This window comes from Myotis brandtii, unplaced genomic scaffold (genome assembly GCF_000412655.1).
Source record: "Myotis brandtii unplaced genomic scaffold, ASM41265v1 scaffold411, whole genome shotgun sequence".
NCBI classification, from domain to species: Eukaryota; Metazoa; Chordata; class Mammalia; order Chiroptera; family Vespertilionidae; genus Myotis; species Myotis brandtii.
Genome location: NW_005365804.1, coordinates 715191 through 735713, shown reverse-complemented (window position 1 = coordinate 735713; position 20523 = coordinate 715191). Strand labels below are relative to the sequence as shown.

At 39.1% G+C, this 20523-nt stretch overlaps 2 protein-coding genes across 8 annotated transcripts in view; one reads left to right on the top strand and one right to left on the bottom strand.

The window, feature by feature from the left end:
• Positions 1 to 6: 6 nt before the first annotated feature.
• Positions 7 to 2451, top strand: SETD6 (SET domain containing 6). The gene is made up of 6 exons (XM_005873541.2): positions 7 to 120; positions 209 to 403; positions 529 to 649; positions 1115 to 1295; positions 1454 to 1596; positions 1792 to 2451. Exons 1-6 carry the CDS (start codon positions 113 to 115, stop codon positions 2092 to 2094), a joined length of 951 nt encoding a protein of 316 aa, XP_005873603.2. The 5' UTR covers positions 7 to 112; the 3' UTR covers positions 2095 to 2451.
• Positions 2452 to 3968: 1517 nt separating this feature from the next.
• CNOT1 (CCR4-NOT transcription complex, subunit 1) overlaps positions 3969 to 20523 on the bottom strand; it is a 70320-nt gene continuing 53765 nt past the window's right edge. For 3 of the 7 annotated variants that reach the window (XM_005873493.2, XM_014545531.1, XM_005873494.2), the window contains exons 37-49: positions 19882 to 19990; positions 19609 to 19778; positions 18667 to 18919; positions 16228 to 16476; positions 14960 to 15123; positions 14663 to 14780; positions 12692 to 12793; positions 8427 to 8600; positions 7662 to 7811; positions 6843 to 7023; positions 5667 to 5799; positions 4664 to 4798; positions 3969 to 4313 (exon numbers count right to left, since the gene is read on the bottom strand). In XM_005873493.2, coding sequence (XP_005873555.1) covers positions 4235 to 4313; positions 4664 to 4798; positions 5667 to 5799; positions 6843 to 7023; positions 7662 to 7811; positions 8427 to 8600; positions 12692 to 12793; positions 14663 to 14780; positions 14960 to 15123; positions 16228 to 16476; positions 18667 to 18919; positions 19609 to 19778; positions 19882 to 19990 — 2017 coding nt within the window. In that variant the 3' untranslated portion in view covers positions 3969 to 4234. Of the gene's footprint in view, positions 4314 to 4663; positions 4799 to 5666; positions 5800 to 6842; positions 7024 to 7661; positions 7812 to 8426; positions 8601 to 12691; positions 12794 to 14627; positions 14781 to 14959; positions 15124 to 16227; positions 16477 to 18666; positions 18920 to 19608; positions 19779 to 19881; positions 19991 to 20523 lie in introns of those variants that run through there. The other 4 variants (XM_005873495.2, XM_005873497.2, XM_005873496.2 and 1 more) reach the window with 2 other exon arrangements.

Here is a 20523-nt window from a genome sequence, read left to right as displayed (position 1 = left end):
GTGGGGCTGGGTGCCGCTGCTGCTGGCGCTCCTCCACGAGCTGCAGGCCCCGGCCTCACCCTGGAGCCCCTACTTTGCGCTCTGGCCCGAGCTGGGCCGCTTGGAGCACCCGATGTTCTGGTGAGAGCCGTGGAGGGGTGGGGGGCAGGCTGCCTCCGGAGCACTGTTCTCGGTGGGGCGTGTGAAGGGAACGAGGGTTTCCCTGCAGGCCGGAGGGGGAGCGCCGGCGGTTGCTGCAGGGGACAGGGGTCCCCGAGGCCGTGGAAAAGGATTTGGCCAACATCCGCAGCGAGTACCATTCCGTCGTGCTGCCCTTCATGGAAGCCCACCCCGACCTTTTCAGCCCCAGGGTTCGCTCCCTGGAACTCTACCAGCAGCTCGTGGCTCTCGTGATGGCCTATAGGTCAGTGAGCAGCTCGGAGGCCCCTTTTCTTTAGAACGCTGTTGAGGGACAGGAGGGGAGAGCACAGTGAACCCCACCCCAGCCCCTCTCCCTGCTCTGGGCTTCAGCCAAGTTCTCTCTGGTAGCTTTCAGGAACCCCTGGAGGAAGAGGAGGATGAAAAGGAGCCAAACCCCCCTTTGATGGTGCCTGCCGCAGACATACTAAACCACGTAGCCAATCACAATGCCAATCTAGAATACTCTCCAGTGAGTGGACCCCTCCCAGTGCGTTTGTAGGTGTGTTGATGACTGGGCATGATTCAGACCAGTGCCTGTCATTTATGGCTGCTTGGCCACTAGGCTAAATAGGCTCCACATTCCTGGTCCTGAAAAGGAGTAAGTTAGCGCCTCCTGTACGTGCGTCTCCCAGTGAAATAGTTTGAGCACAGAAATTCTCATGTTTGTGGTTAATCCTCTGATGAACTTGACTGCCATCATTTCTTTGGTGCTGGAGGCGGGCTGCTCTGCACAATGCCAGGGTGTGGGCAGCAGGTAAGCGGCGTAAGATGATGCCAGTGCTCATTAAATTGTTTACTGTGTGGAAGTTCCTGTTGGTGGGTATAGCATCAATCCCATCGCTGAACAGGCCTGCTGGAGGGTCTTCCTAAGGGGGGAGTAATCATGGGGCGGGGAAGGGAAGGGCCTGGTCCCAGCTGCTCCCTTCCACTCCAGAACTGTCTTCGGATGGTGGCTACTCAGCCTATTCCCAAAGGCCATGAGATTTTCAACACTTACGGGCAAATGGCTAATTGGCAGCTGATTCACATGTATGGCTTTGCTGAGCCATACCCTGACAACACAGATGACACAGCTGACATTCAGATGGTGACAGTGCGAGAGGCAGCATTACAGGGTGAGTGCCTGATTGACTCAATCCTGGACACGTGGATGTGCCTCTTTCCCCTGTCCCCGCCCCAGGCGCTTTGCTAACAGTTCCTTTTTGCAGACTAGGGGTAGACTAAGAAACGACCTTTGATATACTGAGGCTTCACACTACTTTTCTATCTACAGGAGCAAAAGATGAAGCCGAAAGGCTCCAGCTGTGCGAACGCTGGGATTACTTATGCGAACTAGAGATGGTAGGGGAGGAGGGAGCCTTTGTGATTGGGCGGGAAGAGGTGCTGACTGAAGAGGAACTGACCACCACACTCAAGGTAAAGGGCCCCAAACGGCTATTTAATGCTCAAAGCAGCCTTCATATTTAAAGCTATAGAGCCAGGTGAGGGAGGAAAGGAGGGATGAAGGGAAGAGGATATTTGAATGCTACCAAGATAGGTTGTCATCTCTACATCAATTTCAGAAACACACAAGTGGCAAATCCTAATTAAAGGGCCCATGGTTGCTTCTAGGTCCTGTGCATGTCTGCTGAGGAGTTCAGAGTTTTAAAAGAACAGGATGGATGGGGAGATAAAAGGGAAGAGGACAGCCTGGCGATCACAAATATCCCCAGGCTCAAAGAATCATGGAGACAGCTTCTTCGGGACAGTGTTCTGTTGACCCTGCAAGCCTATGCCACAGACTTAAAAGCTGAGCAAGATTTACTCGGTAATAAGGACGCCTACAGCAAACTCAGCTGGAGGGAGCAGCAGGCCTTACAGGTTCGTTATGGGCAGAAGATGATCTTACACCAGCTGTTGGAACTGACAGGTTAAAGCTAAGCGGATTCCCTGCTGCCTGAAGGAACATCCCATGAGAAGGACTTTTCTAAGCTGATATTCATTGATGCTTGAAAAGGAGGAAAATTTGGATCTTTCCTTTTGGTGGTTAATAAGAAAAGCCAAAGGAGCAAAGGTGTGCTAGGATGAACTCTGAGGTAAGGGGACATGTTTAAGGGTTGGGAACAGCAGACTTGGGAATCTCTAATTGTCACCAAGACCAATCCCCCCCCCCTTTTTTTTAACTTTTTAAGACCAAAACACTTTATAGCTGTTTTGTTCTTAGTTTGGACCAAAGTTAGCAGAAATTTGATTGTGATAATAAAAGGTCTTGTAGTCTAGTGTAGTGTTTAATAACACGAACTTTGAAAGTAGACCTGGTTAAAATTGAGTCTATTTGGAACAGAAAAGACATCCTCAAGTGGATTCCCACCCCCCACCCCCCAAAGTTTAGGCCTGGTAATGTAGCTTTGACAATGAACAATGCCCCCCCCTTTTTTTAACTTTTTAAGACCAAAACACTTTATAGCTGTTTTGTTCTTAGTTTGGACCAAAGTTAGCAGAAATTTGATTGTGATAATAAAAGGTCTTGTAGTCTAGTGTAGTGTTTAATAACACGAACTTTGAAAGTAGACCTGGTTAAAATTGAGTCTATTTGGAACAGAAAAGACATCCTCAAGTGGATTCCCACCCCCCAAAGTTTAGGCCTGGTAACACTGTGTGTAGCTTTGACAATGAACTGCTGCCTTAACTTACTTTTTTATAAAGATTTAATAAGCTATGTCACTGGCACTCAGAGCATGTTTTAACTCCTCAGCAGTCTGAAGTTTGCTCTAGATGGGACAACTCACCCTCAGGGAAGAAACCCTGAGACACCAATGACATTCAAGCCCGCATCATGTAAGATTTTCTAGTTAATTTTGGACCTTTTTGTCCTCTCTGGCCATAAACTTGACAGCCATTAAAGGTGTAAGTTTCACATATACACCTACTCCTTTCTTTTAAAATTAAAGGGCATTTTGTAATTGTTTAACCATAGAAACCTGCTCTAACAATTTTCTATTGAAAAGGAGCAGGAAGAAACAAACAAAGACTTTTTTTTGCTTGTTTGAACAGGCCAAACAGGCTCAAAACTAGTGGGAAAGATCTACCGTTTAGCATAAAGCTGGTTCCCAAAGTCCCCAGGCTTTGCAAGGGTGGACTGTCAGCACTGGCTGCTGCTCCTGAGGAAAGGCACAGTGGACTGGCATGTGTGTCATGACTTTAATGTTGCACTGACTACAGTCTGCACACACAAGAAGTAGGGGAGCTAACGGCCAAGAACTGGAAAGGCTACAGGGTATAACACTGGACCAATACATTTACAAAACACTCAAAATCCTTACAAAAGAGGTTGTGTTGGTCCTTTTGACTTTTTGTTGTTATTCATCTTAGCCTGGGATAAAGGGGGAGGGCAGTTGATACTATTTGGTTCCCTTTCCTCAATTTACAAGCATCAGGAGAGATTTGGAGGGGCGGGTGTGGTGGCGGTGGCGGTGCATGCTTTAGACCTGGTGTGTTTCCCTTTGTAAAAAGAGCATGTTCTCTAGCAGTCAACTTTAGATCTGGGGCAGGGACAAAGCAAATTGTATGCTAAATTCTATCATACTCACCAACTTTTGTGATTTTCAAGGTCCACATTAAAAAAAATGTTATGTAATATTTAAATTGGCTTTTTTGCTTCTTCTTTGGGACACCAGGAATGTCAAGACGTGGAGCTATGCCCCCAGGCAAGTACATGGCAGCAGCAGCCTCTTCACATGAGATGGGCAGTTACCAGTTTATGTATGTGCCTTTGACACTTTTTGCACAAACCCAAGAAGTTCCAGACAAAGGTTTTCTCTTTCATGTATTTACACAAGTTCAAAATGATATTCACAGCATTTTCTAAATTTTGGCCAAGAGTCAAAAAAATGCATTTAAACTTTGGAACGTGCCCACATAGACAGGAAGCTGGCCCAAACTAACTGGGGCAGGTTCCTGAGAACCAAAGGGCTGGGAAAGTCAGGAAGAGCTGAAAGGCTTCCTCAGCCAGTTTATGGACTTGATGCTGTGGGACATCCAGGCTGACACATTTACAACAGAAATGCAGTTCCGTCTAACTGGCACCTGTCCCTTCCATTACTTGCTGAGCCTGCTTCTGTCCCATGCAGCACTGTGCGACGGACTGGAATAACCTGAAGGGAAAGAGTTAAGTTTGTGAGAAAAGTTCAGGCCTGGCCAGTGTTCTCAGTGGGTAGAGCATCAGCCTGCACACCACACCAAAGGATCTCAGGTTCATGTCCCACCCCCATCTGTATGTGTGTGGGAGGCAACCAGTCAATATGTCTCTCACATACATCTCTCTCTGAAAAGCAATGGGAAAAAGACACCCTCAAGTGAGTATTGACACTCCCCACCCCCCAAAGATCAGGCCTGGCAACACTGTGTGTAGCTTTAACAATTAACTGCTGCCTTAATGATCCACCCAGGCTGAAGCCATCAAATGATTCTCATTCTCAGACAATTAAAAAATCTTTTAACTTACTTTTCAATTTCTGGGGCACAGTGTACAAATTCATGGTTCCAGAACTTAAATGCTGGATTTTTAATCAGCTCAATGAAGGTAATAAGTAGACCCCAAGGATGTGGCCTATTTACAATCAACCGTTCCAAGAGAACCCTGGAGAAGGGGAGAATGAGTGAGTTAATGCACCAAATTCAGGATCCCTAACTCTTCTCCCTGATTAGTAAAGCTATTAACTTTTAGTTTACTAAAGACAAGTGGATTAATCTCTGTATTCTATATAGCATGGTTAATAACCCAGGTGGATTCTTGAGAATAGGTTGGATTCAAACCCAGATTTCCTAATTCATTACTGAGCCTAGAAGACCAAGTTAAGGTGAAGTTAGGATAACATCAGACTACATGGTACAAAAAAGTAATCACTTAAAGTATGCACTAAATGAAAGGAAATAGGAAGCAAATTCTAATACTGAATGGCAGTTAGTATTGACCGAAATACTCATTTTTTTTTACCTAGCCAACTGTACTTCTAAATTTACCGAGAAAATAATAAAGCACAAGAACACAGATTTAAGTACAAGGAAGTTGACTGCAGCTTTATAAATAATTACAAGATAGGACATTATCACTAGTTAATTTTTGGTGTATAAATCTAAGGAATACTGGTGTATAAACTACTATTAGGGGAGGAGGCAACTTTAAAAAACCTTCTAAACTATAGGTGATAAGTCCACGTGCTTTAACATGGGCTGGCCTGTATAACTCAGGACTGGTTAAAAATTGCACCACCACCACATGATCTTAAATCAAAATGCTGGTGTCTTTTATTGAAAACTACTTTTTATTTCAGCAATGATTATGACCTGTGATTCAGACTAATTACTAGACAGGAACCATGTCCATTTTGTTCACAATTACATCCCACATTGAACACATGTAAAAGATGCTCAATGCACAGGAAAAACATTCAAGAGAATTCACAATAAAGGGGTAGAAGCACCTGGAAAACAAACTTCTCTCTTACCTTGTGATCTGTTCTTGGATAGCTTCAGTGTTGGCCTCTGCAAAAAGGTACAGCATGGTGCAGCTGAAGTAGTGAGTGTGGCTATTTGGGTACCGCAGCTGGTTTGCAATTGCATTTAAGAAGAGATACCGACCTAAAAAAAAAAAAAAAAAAAAAATCAAGAAAACTCAGTTTAGTGAGGACTTGCTCTGTAAGACCAAAATAAGAAAGCAAGTCATTCTGATTGGCTAGGATTTGGATTTCTTCTGCTATAAGCTTTTAAATTATCCTGTAGTCCTTTTTCATTGCTGTGGATCTTATTTCAATATTTCCACATTAAAAAGTTTTAAAGTATTTCCCTAAAAAAATTTAATGAAGTATGTCACTGTTTTACATTACATAATCTCTTTAATGTCACTTAACAGAAGATGGCTGAATTCTCATTTTTGCCTGTGTCCCATCTGTTCCAGTGTTACATTTCATGTAACCTCTGGAAAACTACACTGTACCCTCATAACAAAATGAGTACAAAAAAAGTCAAGATATTATTATGAAAATAGTTTTTACCTCACAGCCCTTCTAAAAGGGTCTTGAACTCTATCAGAGGTTCACAGACCACACTTTATTAACTAGGTTTGGTTGTCTGCCTCTGTCTGATATTACTCATGTTTGTAAGGCTATCACAGTTTTAAGGTGTCCCTAAAGGCTACCTTCTTTTTGTTGGGCTCTGAACATAATGGTAACCAACCAGGCAAAATGCAACCTGTAGTAGGAATTATATTGTGAGCTTTTTGCAGAACAAGTAGGGGAAGTCCAATTCATTAAAGTTTATAATGCCTAATATTAAAATGCTGCCTACCAAATAAGCACCAGCAGGTGATGGGGAAAAAGCAGGTTAATAAAAACAGTGTAACAAGCCTATTTTTAAAGAGAGGCTAATAAAAGGAACATGTTTATTTTCACACTAAAAAAATACTGCAGTCATATACTGAAATATTAACTGATATGGGAAGAATTCTGGATGATTTTGTCCTTTATAGTTTTCTGCATTGAGCAGATACTATCCAATTAAAAATAAAATAGCCAGACAGAGCCATAAACACTGACAGAACATTATTTCTCTAATGTATTTTTATGACTGGACTGTAGCTTAAGGTGCAGAAAACTTGACTCTGAGAACTTGCTGGCTTCACTCACCTTCAGTGTCCAAGTCTACAGCCAGGTTCTGGAATATGTCCATGTGAGCCGAGTGGGTGATGGTGCTCATTGAGGGTGTGCTGCCCTTGTTGTGGATGTGTGCAATGGCCTGAGTCCCGACATAGAGCACCAGTGCATTGATGAGCTGTAGGTTATAGCGATTGCCAGGCTCATTTGATACCTAAATGAATAAAAGAAAGCACCTGACTTATTCTCAGAGGGCTGATTCGTGCCTTTTTATGCCTTCAAAGAAAAGCTGAACTGCTTTCAATATTGTCATTTACATTTCAGATAAATTTCCTTGAGTTTGTTGAGGCTATTTAACAAATACACAGCTGCCCATGGTGGTTGTGTCAAAAACAAACATTTCCCTTAGGAAACCGAAGCTCTTTAAAAGGTACCAGCATAAAAGTGAAGTTTATAAAGTGAAAATATGCACTACACTTCAATTACAGAAAAGATTTGGAGAGGGAAAAGGCTTCCTTCCTTGGTGTGGAAAATTAATACAACTTCAAATTAAGTCATTTTCTATAGAGCAAATTAGACCATTTCTTTAGAAAAATCTTGGAGTACTGGCTGGGAATAGTTACTAGCAGTCTATTCTTACAGTAAATCAGTCCATTTCCTGGTCGCCTCTTCCCAGGTTAGTTTTTTGTCGCTAAGATGAATTAGTAAAATGTATAATCTAGTTACTCTCACCCAACCATCAGAAATGACTTGGGGTGGTGAACACATAATACAACATACAAATCATGTATTATAGAATTGTACATTTGAAATCTAAAAGACATAGCTAAGAATTAAGCCAAACCAATTAACCTGTAGGTTGCTGCGCAGATCAGATAGAAAAGTGACTGGTGACCGAGTTTTAAGATAGGAATCCAAATCCTTTTTGAACTGAGGTGGCATCACTCCAGTAAAATTGGTGAGAATCCGGGGTGCGATGTTAATTTCACTCAACATATCCACCTGCCAGACAAATACAATCAAAACCAGAGCATTTGTAAGAGTTAATTGTATCTATGCTATAAAGTGGTAGAAATGTTTTTCTAAAACTATACACATTATAAATATCTTAAAGAGTAGAGCTGCTTTTTATCAATGCTTAGAAGAATTGAAATGCAAAATTACAGAAATTATCTCTCTAAAATTAAAGCAGGTTAGGTACCTTTTGTGGAGAGGTCTTACTTATATCACTGTTTTCCCCCCTTGGACTTGGACTTCAAAACCAGAGTACAAAATTAGATTACTCACTCACCAAAAGCTCTGGTCTTGGAAAAGACACCCCAGCAGAACAGACATCATACTTGCTACTTTTAAAAACATTTATGTGAAGGGAGGGTAGAAAATACATAGAAATGACAGTACCCACACCACAGTGGTATGATTTTACATGGCCCCTTTTCTCCCTTACATCAACAATCTAAACAAAACACCTGTGAAATGTGGGCATGAAAAAGGGTCTGCTTGTTCTGCAATTCTGTGCTGTGGGGCCACCCAGCAAATGACTGGCCTGACACCTACTTACCCGAGAACTATTATTAAGACATAATTTTCTTTTCCTTGAACTGTTTGAAACTTTACCTTCAGATTAGGAGTGAATGGGTCTGGGAGCCTCATGTTTCTTGGGAAGGCACTCAGGATCAGGTTTCTTAGCTGAATACAATTGGGTGGGATCACATCACAGAATCCATAATGGTAATCACAAAGGAACTCCGGGAAATCATGCAGAAGAACCAGCAGCACTCTTAAAGTGCCCTATTAAAAATTAAAAGAAAAAAGCATTTGCTGACTCCACACTAAATAAAATGGGAGTAATAGTTTTACTATCATGATTTTTAACTCAAAAGAGGCAGAAGTATACTTCAATGACAAAGTTACAAGCTTTAACTAACAATAACATCACATGTTATTTAACAAAATATTTACATCTGGAAATTATGAAAAGCTAGGTGTCAAGAACTTATAACCTTAAATACATATGCTAAAAGAGGCTGGACAAAAACAAAAAATAGAACAATGATGTAAGTAAGCTATCTAAAGAAGTTGGAAAAAGAACAGCTAATTAAAAACAAAAAAAGGAGAGAAAAACAATTTTTTTTAAAAAAAGCACTGAAAGAGGGATAGGGGGTGGAAGTGGCAATTGAAGTTAGAAGTTGGTTCTTTGAAAAGATTAATAAAAGGTAAACCCTACCAAGACTGATAGAAAAAACACAATATCAGGAATGAAAAAGAACCATCACTACAGACATGAAAAACAGTTTAAGAGAATCTTAATTATATGCTAATAAATTGGACAATTCAGGTAAAATACACAAAATATTCAATTTTTTAAACCTACATTTAACTATTCAATTTAAATATTCTATTTTTTAAACCTAAACCAAAAATGAAAATCTGAATAGTCCTTTATAATAAAGAAGTTTAAAATGTTGTTAAAACCTTTCCCATAAATGTAACTCATGGCCTAGTGGCTTTACTGGCAAATCCGTATAAATATTTAGGAAAAAATTAACAGTATTTTCACAATCTTATGAAAATAGAGAACATTTTTCCACTCTCAATTGCAGTAGCATTTCGCTGATAACAAAACCTGACGTGAAAATTATTCAAAAATCCTAAATGTTAGAAATAGAAATCAGTGATCTATCACGATCAAATGGTTCAGAAATGCAATGGTGATTTAAACGCTTTTGAAAATTAATGAATTACAACATTAACAGAAAAAATTTTTACAGGGTCTTGTATGCCAAAAAAAAAAAAAAAAAAATCAATACCCATTTAATGATTTAGAAACTCCCAGCAAATTATAAATAGAAGGGTATTTCCTTAATCAGATAATGGTATCTATAAAGCAAAACTATAGATTCACAAAACCATTATACTTAATGGTGAATTACTGAGAGCTTTCCCCAAGATTATTTAACAATGTTCTGCAGTTACTGGTCAGTGCAAGAAAAAGAAAATGAAAAACCCACTGTTACAGGTAGATGAAATGATCTGTACTTAGAATATATCCCTTAGAAAAAGTAAATTCAGCAAGGTGGCTAGATACAAGGCAGATATACAAAATCAATTTTATTACTCTAGACCACTAACAAAGAAATGAAAATTTTAAAAAGATCTCCCTTACAATTTGACAAAAAACATCAAATATATAGGAGTAAGTTTAAGGAAAGATATTTAAAACATCTATGCTGAAAACTACAAAGCACTGCAGAGTAAAATTAAAAGCCTAACTAAATGGTGACATACACTTTCATGGGTTGAAAAGCTCAACACAACTAACACCATACACAAAAATAAACTCAAAATGGATAAAGGACTTAAACGTAGACGGGAAACCATAAAAATCCTAGAGGAATCCACAGGCAGCAAAATCTCAGACATATGCCGAAGCACTATCTTCACTGATACAGCTCCTAAAGCAATGGAAACTGAAGAGAAAATAAATGGGACTACATCAAAATAAAAAGCTTCTGCACAGCAAAAGAAACCATCAACAAAACAACAAGAAAGCCCACTGCATGGGAGAACATATTTGCCAATGTTATCTCCAATAAGGGTTTAATCTCTAACATTTACAGGGAACTCATATAACTTAACAAAAGGAAGATAAACACAATAAAAAAATGGGCAACAGACCTAAATAAATACTTTTCGGAAGAAGACAGAAGTAAGGCCAAGAGACATATGAAAGAAAACATGCTCAAAGTCACTAATCATCCAAGAGATGCAATTAAAACGACAATGAGGTACCATCTCACACCTGTCAGAATGGCTATCATCAACAAATCAACAAATGACAAGTGCTGGCGAGGATGCGGAGAAAAAGGAACCCTCGTGGACTGCTGGGTGGGAATGCAGATTGGTGCAGCCACTGTGGAGAACAGTATGGAGTTTCCTCAAAAAACTAAAAATGAACTTCCATTTGACCCAGTGATCCCACTTCTAGGAATACATTCCAAGAAACTAGAAACACCAATCAGAAGGGACATATGCATCCCTATGTTCATAGCAGCACAATTAACCATAGCTAAGATTTGGAAACAGCCTAAGTGCCCATCAGTGGTACAGCTACACAATGGAATACTATGCTCCTGTAAAAAGGAAGGAACGCCTACCATTTGCAACAGCATGGATGGACCTGGAGAGCATTATGCTAAGCAAAATAAGCCAGTTGGAGAAAGATAAATATCACATAATCTCACTTATTTGTGGAATATAATGAACAACATAAACTGATGAACAAAAACAGATCCAGAGACAGAGAATCATCTATCAGACCAGGAAGCCTCAGAGGGAAGGCAGGAGAGGGTGGGGGAAAAGGGGAGAGATCAACCAAAGGACTTGTATTCATGCATATAAGCATAACCAATGGACACAGACACCAGTGGGGGGGGGGGGGGCAAAGGGGCGATAAGGACACATACGTAATACCTTAATCAAAAAAAAAAGGGGGGGGGGGCCCTCAACATTATTAAGATGTCCATTCTCTCCAAATTGATCTATAGACTTAAGTGCAATCTCCTTTTAAACTCCATCAAGTTTTTAGAAGTGAAACTGATTGCAAAGTTTTTAAGGAACTGCAAAATGGTACAGACCAACCAAAAAAGTGTTAAAAGGAAATAAAGTCACCCTGGCCAGGTGGCTCAGTCAGTTGCAACTTTGTCCCGTACACCAAAAAGTCGCAGTGCTATTCCTGATCAGGGCGCATATGGGAAGCAACCGATTGATGTCTCTCTCTCACATCAATGTTTCTCTCTCTAAAGTCAATAAAAAAATATTTTAAAAAATGTAGTCAATTCTTTTGACATAAGTGCCAAATCAATAGAAAGTGAAGGACTTAAATAAATTTGGGATACAGCACAGACTTAAACTTGGGCAGGCACACGTATAACAGAATGCAAATTGGGATTGGCAAATATTTCTTAGGCAAGACACACACAAAAACAACATTTAAAGGAAGTAAAAAAAAATTGCTAATTTCGACTACACTAAATTTAAAACACCTGTTCCTTAAGACACCTTACTTTAAGGGAGTGACATGAAAAGACAAGCTACAAGAAAAGCGAGTGTGATATCTATTAACCAAGGGCTTACATCCAGAATGAATTAAGAATTCCTATAAGACATAAGAAAAATGCAGATAATCCAATAGAAATATGAGCACAAGACTGGAAAAGGAACATCACAAAAGGAGACTATCCAAATGGCCAATTTATACATAAAAACCTCATTAATAATTCAAGGAAATGCAAATCAAATCCACAATGAGTTATGCAATCCTAATGCATAACTGCCAAAAATGGCTAGAATGAAAACCAGACAATATAACAGGAATGAAAAGAATGTGAACAATAACTCTAATGTTGCTGAAGAGTTAACTGGTACACACATTTTGTAAAACTGGTATTATCTACCAAAGTTGAACATATGAATACCATATGATCCAGTGCTGGTTATGCAAATATGTTTGAGTTTTGCACTTTTCTGAATATATGTCATACTTCAGCAGTTCTCAACCTGTGGGTCGCGACCCCTTTGGGGGTTGAATGACCCTTTCACAGGGGTCGCCTAAATACATCCTGCATATCAGATATTTACATTACGATTCACAACAGTAGCAAAATTACAGTTATGCAGTAGCAATGAAAATAATTTTATGGTTGGGGGTCACCACAACATGAGGAACTGTATTAAAGGGTCGCGGCATTAGGAAGGTTGAGAACCACTGCTTTAAAAGCTTAATAATAAAACAAATATTAGGCCTCATATTTCCAGTTGTGTGATGTTTTCTTTATTGTTACATTTTCATTATTTTTAATCTATAACTCCAAATTAATTACCTTGTAGAGGATTTGCATAGGTTTGGTGAGTTCCACATTTCTAAGGAAAGGTGCTAAATATTTGAATAAATCAATCAGTAGCTGTGCATACATAGGCCATCCCTGAAAGAAAGAAATGTACATGAGTCTTACTCAGCTGCTATTCTGCAACCAAAAAATTGCTGAATCAGCTATACTGTGATTTCTTCTTCATACTGATTTAACTATAGAATAATACCATAAGTACCTCTCTCAAAGACTGATTGGCATTAAAAGGAATAAGCATAATTATGTTGATAGTGACAAACAAGCTGACTCCAGAAATTCCAGGACATGTAGGTCCTTATGCCTGTAGCAAAATTTAAAGAACAGGAGAGAGCCGAGCTGGTGTTACTCAGTGGTTGAGCTTCGACCCATGAACCAAGAGGCCATGGTTCCATTCCCAGTCAGGGCACATGCCGAGGTTGCCGGCTTGATCCCCAGTGTGGGGTATGCAGGAGGCAGCCAATTAATGATTCTCTCTCATCATTGATGTTTCTATCCCTCTCTCCCTTCCTCTTTCTAAAATAAATAAAAATATTTTTTTAAAAAAAGAGGAACATGAGTAAATTTCAGACAGACACAAAACCCTTAGCCAACTGAGAAACTGACAGCTACATCTCTTTCTTAATTCCTTCTTTTAATTAAGTAGTGGATCTGGACCATTTCTTTGCCACAGCCAACTCCTCAACTCTTGGCAAATAACTTTATCCAAATTACATGAATCCCCTCTATTAGCCAAACTTGGCTTGCTCATCACCCCCCAATTATACCAATTATGTTCATTCTTGGGATAATTTTATTCAATATATTATGTTCCTCCTCCTGGAAAGCACTTCTCCACCAAATAAAGCTAACTCCATTTAAGAATTATTTCACTCTCTTTTTTGCCAAACATATACATAAGTAGTCACATTTTCCTCTGATCTGAAAGGCCAATCAAGAGAAGTCAAATATGCCCTAGAAGGTTTGGCTCAGTGGATAGAGCATGGGCCTGCGGACTGAAGGGTCCAGAGTTAGACTCGTCAAGGGCACATGCCCAGGTTTGTGGGCTTGATCCCCAGTAGGGGGGAGTGCAGGAGGCAGCCAATCATTGATTCTCTCTCATCACTGATGTTTCTCTCTCTCCCTCTCCCTCTTCCCTTCCTCTCTGAAATCATTAAAATATATTTAAAAAATAAAAAACAAATTTAAAATAGTCATTTATCATACTGCAAGATGGAAGAAACTTTTCATGTTAACTAGGTTTATTCACAATTACATTAAAACCTCTTTACTGCCAAAACCGGTTTGGCTCAGTGGATAGAGCGTCGGCCTGCGGACTGAAAGGTCCCAGGTTCGATTCCGGTCAAGGGCATGTACCTTGGTTGCGGGCACATCCCCAGTGGAAGATGTGCAGGAGGCAGCTGATCGATGTTTCTCTCTCATCGATGTTTCTAACTCTCTATCTCTCTCCCTTCCTCTCTGTAAAAAATCAATAAAATATATTTTAAAAAACAACAACAACAACAACAAAAAAACCTCTTTACTAAAACTTGATCCTAATTTCTTCAGATACAGTGACCAGTGGTCTTCAACCCTGAGTGTGAGGGCCTTTCCATTTATAGTGTGAAGCTGTAAAATAGGCAAATTCCATAGCTCCATTACCCAGAATTTTATACTGATGTCTACAGAGGTGGTCCAAACTTTCAACTTTTTTTTTAAAAAGCCTGTAAGAAATTGACGTAGGTAGCTCACAACAGACTGGGAGCCGCAATCCCATATGTTGTCACCGAGGAATGTGACTCAGGCAGGGGCAGTCAAGTAATCCCCATGACCTGACTCCACATTAAATAGAAGAATTCCCAACTAAATCTGGAAGTAGTGTAACTGGCTACTAATAAATGACTAATAGTGCTAATAAGCCCCAGGTAGTTACAGTCTTCGTCTGTAGGAGATAAACTGCAGCCACACCTTCTGCTGTGGCGTATGTGCCAGCATTCTTGCAATAAATATCCGATGGGAGATCAATTCAAGCCACGCATACACAAAGCCGGGAGCTTTGGTAGGCCTCAAGATGTGGAATGTATTGCTGAAAAAAGAAAATCTTTGTCAGAAGCAGTCTAACTTACAATGAACACACAAACAGAAATAGACCAACTGTACTATGAATAAAGCATGCCTAAAACCCATAAGCTTATTCTACTTCTCAAATTTTAGTATACTAAAACAGCAATCTTTACTAGGAAATTTCTATTGAACACTACTCACCAGAAAGCTGTAAGTGTCTGGAAATTAATGGTTTCCAATACATGTTCAGGTGCATTGAGTTCCAAGAGCAGCATGATAAAAATGCGATGGTAGGGAAGCTGCTGAAATTCACTTTGCCGGACATCATGATCCTGTAGGAGAACTCCCACTACTATACCAAGGACCTGTAGAGCACAAAGATCAGAGCTTTAAATAATGAAGATAATCCACTTACCACTCTCTATGATCATATACCATCTATCTCTATATAAAAAAGACTAATACGCAAAGTGTCCCCTGGGGAGTTCCATGGCTCGCTATGACATGCGCTGACCACCATGGGGCGGCGCAGAACAAAGGAAGGACCCAATCAGCCTCGATCGCTGGCCAGGCCTAGGGACCCTACCCGTGCATGAATTTCTTGCACTGGGCCTCTAGTTTGAATATAAAATTATATACTGACAGCCAAAGGGGCCATACACTGATTTGATTTGGCCTACAGTTTTGTGTGTTTTCTTTGAATTTCAATACCCTTCGACCAGACATGTACACTCTCCACAGATGCCCAACGATTTTTCAAAAGCTCTAGAAATTAGCATGGTACATCGTATTTTATCACATTATTACAATCTAACAACCTAATTTTTCTAGTCTGACACGAAGTTTACAAGAGGCAAATGGTTTCTAGTTCTCTTGTCACTTAGTAGATGGGCACCAGGGAAGCAGTTAGGCTGCAGAAATGTCCTGCATTTCTTATACAAAGAACTGCCCTGTGCGCCACTTGATTTTCTCACTTAACAGTGAAGATTATGATAACCTATTTGATAATGATAACCCAAGACCATACTCTCTTTTTGTACTCTTATATTATGCAAATTCCTAAGAATTGTACTGTATAAATCAAAAGAAAACAGTACTTTGTTCCTTTTCAGAAAAATCAAGACAATGATTGCAATGTCACTTGTGGCATCTGAATTGCCAATCTGTGTTATCAGTGAACATGTATAGACCATCTTGTTCAGCAATTCTGCATATAAAATAAAATCTCATACTAATAAATACCTTTTAGTTAGCATTTGAAATACATTATGATTTTTTTTCGGGGTCTTTCAGTTAAAGGATCATACTCTTAAAATTTGGTGATTGTTACATATCATCTATAAATTCAATTTCAATACAGAAAAGGGGATATTACAAAAAGTTTTGAAAAAGAGTTGGGCCCCTAGGTTTTAGAAGCACTGATATAGGCTTCCAGTGTACCAAGAATAAGGCAAGGAAAGATTTCAGACCTTGTTCAGCAGGTTAATCTTTGTGACAGTGTTGGTGGCCTCCCCTGAGTGCTTCACTAACAGGGCAATGAGTCGGACAAAGGCATCCAGGTTGTGATAGCATTTGGCTCGGATCATGGTGGGATTAGCAGCAGGGTTGTGCTGCTGCTCTGCCTGGGCACGGTAACTGATTTCAACACACATTTCAGTGCAGAGACGGAAGAACCTTGTTATGAGGTCATCAGTCTTCAGGATTCCTTGCTGATGCATCTACCAAGGGTACAAAAAAATAAAGACACAATGAGATAATACACACAAACTTTTCATTTTCATTTTAAAAAAATATTCTTTCATTTATTCCGATTGTCACATTTCTAATTTTTACTTTGTAAAAAAGCTGCCATGAAAATGACTTAGCCTTTAAGGTCCCATGACAGAATCATTCCAGTTTTAAGTTTAATGGAAAACAGAGAAGGTGGAAACCGAGAAACATAATAATATGGCAATTTTGAACAGTAGTCCATAGCCAAATCATTTGGAAAATTAACTATGCAAATTAAACCAACTTTCAATAGCTCACAAAAGTCATTAATAAGACATTTTGTCCAAGATATGTTTCCCCCACAAGGAGATGAAATTATATATACTTTATTTTCTCAAAGATAATTTCTTCCAATTGACTTAACCAAAGTTTTTGAAATTCCAACTAGCTTCACCAGGAAAATCAAGGAATAATCTGTATAAGTAGGAACGCAATGAAAATACCTGCAGAACATACCTAGTTATTTTAATGTACATTAAGCCATTTTAATATAAATTAAGTTAAAATAAAGTGAAAAGGGCAAGTTTATTTTTTCAAAAAGGATAAAGTACAAACTTTATGACATATGATCTGGAAGTGAAGCAGCAGAAGTTATTTGGCTAGTAGGAAAGAAGAGAGTGTAACAGCATTAAGGCAGCAGAGGGAAGAGGTCAGTGCTTACTAAACAAAGAAACCAAGCCCAGAAGAAATACTTGACTGTTATCTTGGAAACGTTAACTGTCTCTTGATAAGCAATGAAACAGCTGAATTGACAATCATGTACCCTAGCCAAGACAGAAGGCCAGCAAAGGGACTTGTGTACATTGAAATCTGAAAAATTAACAGGGGAGAGAAAATAAGGACTGCTATAATCAAGATGGAGCATAAGAAAGAATTCTCAAAAAGATGCAAAAGAGAATAGAAAAGTAGAATACATTATCTTTTACAAATGGAGAGAAGAAATGAGAGCTAATAAATAAGCCAGCAGGAAGAGCTGAGACAGGTGCCACATCCATACCCATGAAATACCGATAATCTCAAAAGCCAATTGATTCAAAATTCTTCCATCCAAATCAGAAATCAAACTATAAATATGCAGTAACAGCTTTTCAATAGGTAAGTGTTTTTTCTCATTCCTTGGATTCTTGAAAGGGAGGAAGTTACTTAGTATGACTAAGTAACACTCATCTTGAAAAGTAAATCCAGTTTCTATCTCTTAAAATTCACATCAGCTCTTCCACATTCAATTGTCATTTATTTGATAACAGATCTAATCTGTAATCTTTCTTTGCTGCACACCGAAGCTTTGGTCTCAGTCTGAAGAAATATGATGGCAAGTCCGCAGATATATCTCCCTGAACAAACATTACAAGAGTTCTACTAAAGGAATTCTAAGGCCAGTTCAGGAAAAAGGTTCCACTCTTGCCGGCCAAGTAATGTGATTAGGACACACTGACTACTGGGTCTGAATCCCTCCATAGTGGCTGAAAGCAGCCAGTGAGATAAAAAAACAGAATGCTAAATAATGCTATGGCTCTCTTCCTACATTTTTTCCTGTTCATCCCATTCACAACTATTCCTGCCAAACCTAGTTTTTAGCTACAGACTTCTTTCCTAACACTTCAACTCAAAGTTCAGTTTAGATCAAATTGAATGAATATAAATACTGAAAATTATTTCCCAAAAAGAACATGTTAATCAGTTTTAGTTAGATAAGCTACTTACTTTAGAAAATACAATAAAAAGTCCTACCATTTAAATATTTAAGTTCTGTTTTGTTGTATTTTCTTATTTTATTTTTAAAACATGGGTTGCTATGAGGACTTATTAGCTCATAATCTCATCACTGATGATTTGAAAGCTAGTAAAATTACTATATACACACCTGGCAATTTCATGATTCATTATTTGATCCATTGTACTTTGTAGATATGACAATTGAAATTAGATAAATAGAATTAAAGGGGACAAGTAGGAATGTTGACTTTAGTGCTTAGTGATCGATGATGAAACAAATGAGCCGTATCAATTTAACAGGGTAAATGATGATGATATTTTCGGTTTACATGAGTATGGAGGTAACTGTCTGATCACAGGTACATAATACTGAGTTTTAATATTGGAGGTATCACATCCTACTTATGTTGAATAAAAAGCACCTTTCTTTCCAAAAGCTCTACCTGTCCAACAAACGCAGAGAAAGCTTTGGTACTGTCACGGCCAGCTGCTGCTGAATGGTAGAGATTCACCCATTCCCTCAGAAGATACTCTGCCTTCTCCCTCAGGCCTGGAGGATCATCGTACTCTGAGGCTTGAGAGATCCCAGAATGCATCATAAAGTTAGGGCCTCCATGAGCACGATCAATCATTGCTTCATAGTTGGATCGCACTACTTCCATCAGCTGGGGCAATCTAGTACAATAAATCCAGAGTGAAAATCAGTCTACTCATGGTTGTGATTTCACAGACATACAGTTGGACAATTTGCTCATTTAGAAACCACAAGAGTGATGATCACTTTACTATTTCCATATTTAAACAAAACTATCCTTGGTCTCTTCCTTTCTATTTACTCAGGAAGACACAATACGCAAACGACTGACCTTTTTACAAAAAAAAACAAAACAAAAACGGTGCCCACTGAAATGGAACTGATGTTCATTGTCAACAAGTGTTCACTGAATACCTAGTATATGATATTCAGTACAGTGTACCTACTATATGACATGATTTATGTTACTATCTATCTTAATTCTCAACAGCTCTTTGAGATATTATTTCCATCTTATACAAGAAACAGGTTTAGGGAGGGTAACTCAACTTGCCTAAAACCAGATAGATTTTAAGTGGCAGAGCCAGGACTTAAACACAGGACTCTGACACCAAGTCTAATAATAATACTGCATGTATTGCTCTACAGTAAGAAGGCTTGGCAGTTAGTTAAGCTTTCATACTTCAAGGGACAATATGAGGCCTCTCTAAAGTTACCCATATGTTGTAGGTAAAGCAGTTATAATAGGTAATGTTAGTAAGTCTGCACATTCATTTCCAAAGCTTTCTTAGAATGCTGAATCCACAAATCCCAAGCATTTCATCCTCACCCTTCTGGAGCATTGCCTCTGGAGTGAGCATTAATTCTCATGAGGGTTTCAATGGTGTGGAACAGATCAGCCTCAGTAATATGGGCAACACTCCTTTCATCCACCAGCAGGATTTTTACCAATTGCATAGCAAATGCAACAGCCATGTAGTTTAAACCATTCTCCATTGACTGGAAACACAGAAAGCACAATGTAAGAAAAACAACAGTTACAGCAAACACACTTCCCAACTACCAGAGCCCCTTCTCCTGTTTAGGAAAACTCCTTCCATACCTGAGCTAGGTGAAGATCATACTGCTGCATATTAACCAAATGATTGCGAATTAGCAGCTCCACTGCCTCCACATTATATTTATATTCATCCCGACATTCAATTAGGCACCTAGAAAAAGGCAGTATTTCTTTATTTATATAGGCTTAACTAAACTGTATCAGATAAAACAGCCCATTTTATTCAATGATAATTTATTCCAAATTAAGAATGTGTTGAGATTCAACTGCAAATCAGTATCCAATATCCAAAATAGCCAGTAATGAAGTAGAAGAGACAGGTAAATGATATTTTCGGTTTACATGAGTTATGGAGGTAACTATCTGACCACAGGTACAGTGTTAAAACACAAGCTTTGCTTTCAAAACCTAGAAAACAAAGTCCAGCCCTGGCCAGTGTGATTCAGTTGGTTGGGTCCTCCCGTGCACCAAAAGGTCGAATGTTTGATTCCTAGTCCGGGCAATGCCTGGATTTCAGGCTCTATTCCTAGTAAGGGACGTGTAGGAGGCAGCTGATAGATGTTCCTCTCCTTCCTTCCTCTCCTCCCTCCCTCTCACTCTCTTAAAAAAAAAAATCAAAACATTTAAAAAAGAAGAAAAAAAGCATTCCACTTAAGACATTAAAATATTTATATATCAACACCA

Bases quoted from the DNA above. Each gene is read 5' to 3' on its own strand.
- SETD6 (XM_005873541.2), top strand. The intron at 404-528 runs GTCAGTGAGCAG...TCTCTCTGGTAG, and splicing joins GCTCTCGTGATGGCCTATAG to CTTTCAGGAACCCCTGGAGG. The intron at 1,597-1,791 runs GTAAAGGGCCCC...GGTTGCTTCTAG, and splicing joins AACTGACCACCACACTCAAG to GTCCTGTGCATGTCTGCTGA.